Raw genomic sequence first — 7,447 nt, 5'->3', positions numbered from 1 at the left:
TAAAGTTGTGTAATTTCAAAAAAAAAAAAAAACATCCCTTATAATATATTGGCTAAATAATGACAATATATAAATATGCCTCTTGTTTTCATATAAGGCCGGTATGAAAAAAATATGAGTAAAATCTATTGAACGAATGACCTCGTTACGTTTTTTCGTAACGATAGACTATGACGTTTTCGCTTTTGTACTATTTGATATTGTATTAATATTTTCCTTAGACTAGTAAGTATTTTTAGTGCCTATTTAGAGAGTCGATCTGAAATAGTAAACTCCAGTCGTGCATCGGCACTAACACACGCTTTTAGTTTTTATTTTTATTCAATAATATTTGTTTCTCTAAAATGAACATCATGCTTAAAAAATAAAATTAAAACAAGGACGAGATCAAATCTCGGTCCGAGACACCGCACCCGAGTATATGTGTAATGCTTTTCCGCGCGTGTATACGAAGGTTAAAACGAATAGCATAATCCTATTTATTATTTATCCCTTCAATTCGAATGATGACGGTTGTCATTATTAATAATTTTCTTGATATTTAGAAAAAGTTATGATTTAATCATAATTAAGGGAGGCAGGATGAAAGGTGAGTTTAATAATATTAAATCTTACTTTTTATTTATTATTAATTGAAACTGGATTTGTGATAAGCATACAGAATGCAAATGTCATTTTTGCATTGCATGTAAATGTTAAAAATCTTAACAAAAATAATAGATTTTATTATTACTCAAACATCGTATTTTCCGGGAAAATTGAACGTATTATAATTTTCAGGCAATAGCTTAAGAAATAAAATTGGATTTTTTCATACGCTGCTAATATTTTTAAGCGTCGAAGATATCAATGGATTACTATTTTTTCATGAACATTCCTATATCGAGCTATATTCGCCGGATCAAAACGGCGATTTCGGTTTTTCCATTGCTTATCAAGCTAACCTAAAAAGTTTAGGTAAGTTATGTATAATATTTACTATACGTTTTTTGTAGTTTTTTATCGATTTTGAACAAAAAGAGGAAGTTATATATTAAATCATAACTTTTTAGTGGGTGTACTGATCTTGATATTTGTTAGTAAAAAAAAAAAATTACGTGCGTACAAAGTACACATGTCAGAAGTGAAATTTCTTTGTCAAACTCAAGTCTTGTTTATATACAAATCTAAAGCTTTAGATTTACATTCCAGCGCCAACGACAAAAACGTTGCTTTTTCATCAAAACGTTGCCGTTTCATCCGTAAAAATTTCACCCTCTTACGCCTGAAGAAGTTTCACCTCAATATTCAAATCCATAAATTAGACTATTCAAGGAATTTTGCTATCTCTGTACTAAAAAGTGTTTGCACACTTGCAAAAAATGAACATTAATGTTTAGGAATTCCCGGACAGTAGTTTTTAAAACATGTTGAGGTAAATTACACTCAAAACGATATACCTACTGTATAAAACAAGTAAATTAAGGGAAAAGACGAAATTAAACACTAATGAATTTCCAAGCGCTACTTATTTTAGTTTAAATTATTTTATTGACATTTTTTTTTAATTCAAAAAAAATGTAATAACTAAACTAACATAGTATGTAAGAAATATTGTTAACTAACCAAAATGAGTCACTGGTCACTTTAATAAAGAATATTATTATTATATTTATTATTATTATTATTTATATAGTTCATGTTCTTTATAAGACTTAAAATAGTACCTACAGTGTTGCATTGATAATAATAATAACAATAATAATCGTTTATTCACACTCACATACATCGATATACAGACAACATAAAAACTAGACAAAAAAATCAAAATTACAAGATAACTACTCCTGATTGAACTCCTCATTGTTCAATTGTCAGTTGTTACAAATAGTTAAATTGGAAACAATGTACATACTACGCAACTAAAATAAAACACATTGAATTTACAAAAAAAAAAAATAATAATAATAATAGGTAAATACCAACATAAAAACAATAATAACAATTAAAAAAACGTATAAGCAAAAAAAAAGAAAGAAATCGGCAATCTGCATTCGTCTTATATCTCTGGAATGAAATATTTTTGATTATTCTTAACTGCTTTTACGAATAATATAAATAATTGTATAATTTAGTAATGTATTTTAAATTATAATTAACATGACTTATATAAATAAATTTCACCTATATCATAAAACTTTAGAATCGGGTCGAATTAGACATTAAGGTACCTATACCTTTTATAACCGACTTCAAAAAAAGGAGACTATTCATCCGTATCAATTAGTAATATTCATCCGTTCAATTCGACCATATATATATTTTTTATGTAGGTATGATCGGCAATATCTCCGTCGTTTATGAACCGATTTTGATAATTCTTTTTTTGTTGGAAAGGAGATATCCCTAGTTTGGTGCCATGATAAGAAAACCAGGATCTGATGGTAGGATCCCAGAGAAATTGAGGGAAACTCTCGAAAACCCGCATAATTTTTTACTGGGTATACCGATTTTAATGATTTTTAATTTAATCGAAAGCCGATGTTTATCATGTGGTGTGTGTAGATTAAATTTAATCGAGATCTGATTACAACTTTTGGTGTGATGTTTAATAATGCGTATTTACTTGACTATTTGTTCGTCTACCTACGTTGTATTACTTTTCGATATAATTGAAGGCGGTTTTTCTTCGTTTGCCTACAAACACAATTATAAGACTAAATGTTTCCTTTTACAAAGTTTGTAAAAGGAAACTAAATAACGAAGCAATTTTTAAAAATAATAATTTGTGTAATTTATAGTTTGGATCATTACATTAATGTAAAAAATGTATGTTATCCTCTAGTTATTGGTGCACCTCATAGTGGCTTAGATGGAAAAGTGTACACGTGCCCCTTAGACGAAGCTGTAAAACAAAAGAAGTTTTCATGCAACAGTATTAATATAGACATAGATAAACTAGCTGGCAACTACAGTAGACGTGAGTACCGTTGACTAATATTCATTACTACTTTTGCTCGTCGAATTTGATATCTTATTAACGTTCCTAATATCTCCTTAAATATAAGAATAACTAGGTGGACATATTGTCTTACCCATTATCGAACACTAGAACCAAATGATCCTTAATTTTTAGTGGGGTAAAAGTTGCCTACGCGTTGGTTGATTCGTTGTAACATTCCACTATTAGACATAGGCCTTATACTCATAATCGATCACTTTGCTCTAGTGCGGGTGAGTGGATATATATTCCTACGAGAGATGAGTAATGATCCATATCAGGTATCGATAACAACCAGGATCGATAGCTTAACGTGCTCTGCGAGGCACGTTTTTGGGACGGACATGGACAGACAACAAGACCGGAAAAAATGTTTGAATAGATACAAATATCATTTCCGAGTGGAAATCTAACCTGTAACCGCTGGTGTTGCAGCACGCAAACAAACATACTATTGTAATATTTACAAGATCGAGCGACAAAATCAGAGTGCTTAAAATATTTTTTTCAGACGATAGCATAGACCAAGAATTTTGTCTTGGAGCTTCTATATCTGCCACACCAGAGTATATTTTTGTAAGTATAAAGTTATAGAATTCCAAAGAACTACTTGTAATTGATTTAAGTGTATTATCAAAATTACTCTTCTATTACAGAAGACCTGTATTGAATTAGGCCAAAGAATATAGTCACCCCCCCCCTCTTCCCGTGGGTTTCGTAAGAGGCGACTAAGGGATAACAAGGTTCCACTACCACCTTGGAACTTAAGAAGCCGACCGATGGCGGGATAACCATCTAACCTCTGGCTTGAAACACACAGGCCGAAGATGGGCAGCAGCGTCTTCGGTGCGACAGAGCCAGCCCTGCGGTCACCAACCCGCCTGCCCAGCGTGGTGACTATGGGCAACACACATGAGTTCACGCATTTTTGGCGCGAACTTGTGGAGGCCTATGTCCAGCAGTGGACTGCAATAGGCTGGAATGATGATGATGATGTAATGAATAAACTTTAATATTTTTTTATAATCCTCAATCGATAAATATTTACGATTATAGACTTTTCCACACGCACACACTTTTCAGTCTATCGCAGTCCACTTTTGGTCAAAGGTCTTCATAAGGTCACGCCAAATATCCCGTTTTTTCGCAATAATTATCCAGTCTCTATATAAAACTTTATTGTTTGAATACTTACAATAAAATAATAATTTAAACAGGTTGTCTAGTCATATTACCATATATTAAAGCTTAATATTGAAATTGGCTTATAATAATTTCAAATAACAATTGTGTTGAATATTTTTAGACATGTGCACCGTTATGGACGTCGGATTTTGTAGATGGAAATAAGACGAAATTTGGTGCACTTGGTACATGTTTTATAACTAATGGCACGTACGCAAGCCGATATAATGGATTATTCGAACAGTATGTACAACAAACATCCAAAAGGCCTAAAATTGGTATGTTATGCGTGACTATTTGGTTGTAGTTTTATCACGTTAGTTAGTTTATAATTGTATAGTAATTTTTTTGTGAATTGTTTGGGATTTCGTTTCCACAAACTTCTTGACTGGAATATATATATATACAATTATTATTTAAATGCTTGAACTCGATTGGCAACTTAATGTTGTCAGTTGTTCAAATTGCATTATGAATTTGCTTTACCCACTGAAGTCCTAATAATGAAATCAACAATGTAGTTGAATAATTACGCTTATTTCTAATTATAAGTTAGTTAAAGTAGATTGTGTCTATATTTTATAGATAACATATATGGAGGCATCGGTTGGAATACTCTGTATGATCCAGTCAACAAGTTGATCCTCATTGCCAAACCCTCTCTTACTAGCAGTATAAGCGTGATGAATACGAGCGACCCGTTAAAACCCACAAAGGCTGTGGACTTGGGCGATGACTTCATTGCGTATTATTTTCTAGGTATACTTGTGAATCATTGTTTTTTTTTTCTCATTCAAGGACATATATTTATATTACTAGGGCAAACAAGCGTAGGGAATGCCTGATGTTTAGCGCCTAGCACCACAAGTTTGGTACAAAACTTATACCCGCTGTCACCACGGCACTCCTTCGAAAACTGTGGTTACCATACAACAATAACATACAGTAATGCAACGTTAGTCGAGAGCGTTATTTTTTGGCTGTCATTTTTTGTAAGGTTGAGTTCATACTTGTTCAGTCGGGGTGCTCCAGATTGTGAGCAAGACATTTTCTGCTGTGTAATAAATAGCGGACAACATTTTTTAATATATTTATTTTTATACTTTAAGTGTGTATTAAGTATCCACATTTCGAAGCTATCATACTAGCTGCCGCTTATATGCTACCTTCCAGTAAGTAGGTAAGGGTTTGTGTTAATATTTGTTTTATGTCTACAAACTTAGCCAATTATTTTTACCCGAGGTTTTATACCGTAATTTTATTTATTTTTAGGCTCGTTTGCTGCTGGTGTATTTTTTAATAATTATAATATATTATACGCATTTGGTATGACCTCGCAGAGCAGACACGCAGGCGCAGTAAGTGGCTTTTTGTATTGTATATTGATATTAAGTACAAGCGGGGTAGATTAAGCTCTGGTCCTTCTCCTACATGGGGAAAGAGGCCTATGCCCAGTAGTGGGATATTACAGGCTAAAGCGATTAAGTACAAGAAAATTTTTGTCATAATTTACTTAGCTTATATACAGCGCAATATACAGGTAAACAATATAAATCTAATACTGCAATATATTGCTAGATATATTACAAATAAAATAAATAAATTTCTAAAATAAAAGTAGCCTAAGTTACTTCTTACTACATCAGTTATCTGCCAGTGAAAGTCCCGTCAAAATCGGTCCAGCCATTTCAGAGATTAGCCGGAACAAACAGACAGACAAATAGACAACAGACATACGAACAAAAATTGTAAAAAATGTTATTTTTTTATATGTACCGTGTATACATCCATATGCATTTAGTAAAAAGCGGTTACTTTAATATTACAAACAGACACTCCAATTTTTTTTTTTTGCATAGATACAGATTTACATGTACAACTATACTTTCAGATTGGCTTCTTACACTATGATACTAGTAAGAATGAAATGAAAATACTACAAGGTAGATCGAAACCGATTATAATAGAAGATGATTCAATGAATTCAATGTATGGTGCGTCACTCCATAGCGTTGATTTAAACGGCGATGGTTATTCAGAATTGTTGGTCGGTGCGCCAGCGCAGACAAACGACGTGGTTATGTATGAACATGGTGCTGTACATTTCTATTTAGGAGGAAGAAAGGTATTTATGTTCTTTCAGAATTTTTACTAGAAAATTTCTAACTGTTTAAATCTATGTCTATTACTTACATAATATGGTTCAGTCTAATCATTGCCTTAAAAGGCATAATTCATGCTAGAATTTTGATAATATAATTTTTATGATGTTATCGAAAAACTAGTAGTAGTAGTTATAAATGAATTTGCATTATTACAGTCCACTTTTAAAAGCAATTACTACCTGTGTGTGCATGGGGTTGAAGACGGTTCACGTTTCGGAACAGCTATTGGTTCTAGTGATATTGATGGAGATGGTTTACCAGGTATTGAAACTTTTTGTCATCAAGGAGCTTTTATTTCTAAAGAATTTTGAAATGATAAGTATTTTAAGCTCTATAGTTAGATTCTTCTAAATATCTCATTTAAAGAAAACGATATTAATATTTACAAGAAAAAAAAAGAAAAATTCTGAAGTATTTTAATTTGTAAAGTTATGCTGTTGTCGTTACGACCTACCTTCGGGTCATTAGGAATGAATTCTTCAATCTCAAAAATCATTCTGCAGAGTTTTTAATACATTTCATCACAAATATTAATACTTATTCATTTTCACATAATTTCACAAGGAAACTAAAAATTACGAATGCTATTTCATTTTTCCTTTCTTCCGGGAGCTGTTCAGTTGCAGGAATTTTGTTAAGATTAGTTTCGCCATGAAAACTCTGAAATACAGATCTTTTACACAAATTGAAACAGCTTGAAAATTTTTAGAAATAAGTTAGATATATATTTTATAAAAAATTTAGCACAATAACTATAATTTTTCCAGAAATATTTATAAGTGCGCCCTACGAAAAATCAGGGAAAGGATCTGTTTACATACTATCCGGTTTTATGATCACGAAGTTGTTACAAAATAAAGCAATCAAATCAATTAAGGTTACCGAGTTAACGGATATGCAGAAGATTAGTAATGTACCCTACAAATCATTCGGGTTTAGCATCCTGCCTGTTATAGATTTTCACGAAAATGGCGGAAAATGTAAGATGAGCTTTTTTTTGTTTATAAAATTATTTCGGTATTTTTTTTTTTACCATTTCACACTTAATAGCCCAGTAAAATGTGAATCCTATATTAAGATTCGGAAATGACTATTTTACAAATTAACAGACTGCTGA

At 31.8% G+C, this 7,447-nt stretch overlaps 1 protein-coding gene across 1 annotated transcript; it reads left to right on the top strand.

The window, feature by feature from the left end:
- Positions 1–582: 582 nt before the first annotated feature.
- On the top strand, positions 583–7,447 carry LOC123653723 (integrin alpha-4-like). Its single transcript, XM_045589711.1, has 10 exons — positions 583–589; positions 781–957; positions 2,825–2,959; positions 3,492–3,556; positions 4,287–4,443; positions 4,751–4,932; positions 6,057–6,306; positions 6,427–6,591; positions 7,098–7,343; positions 7,440–7,447. Exons 1-10 carry the CDS (start codon positions 583–585, stop codon positions 7,445–7,447), a joined length of 1,392 nt encoding a protein of 463 aa, XP_045445667.1.

This window comes from Melitaea cinxia, chromosome 5 (genome assembly GCF_905220565.1).
Source record: "Melitaea cinxia chromosome 5, ilMelCinx1.1, whole genome shotgun sequence".
NCBI lineage: Eukaryota > Metazoa > Arthropoda > Insecta > Lepidoptera > Nymphalidae > Melitaea > Melitaea cinxia.
The sequence above is the reverse complement of the archived record's forward strand: the minus strand, read 5'-3'. Positions and strand labels throughout refer to the sequence as shown.

Coding starts and splice junctions, on each gene's coding strand:
- LOC123653723 (XM_045589711.1), top strand. Junction 958..2,824: donor AGCTAACCTAAAAAGTTTAG/GTAAGTTATGTA, acceptor GTTATCCTCTAG/TTATTGGTGCACCTCATAGT. Junction 4,444..4,750: donor ATCCAAAAGGCCTAAAATTG/GTATGTTATGCG, acceptor TATATTTTATAG/ATAACATATATGGAGGCATC.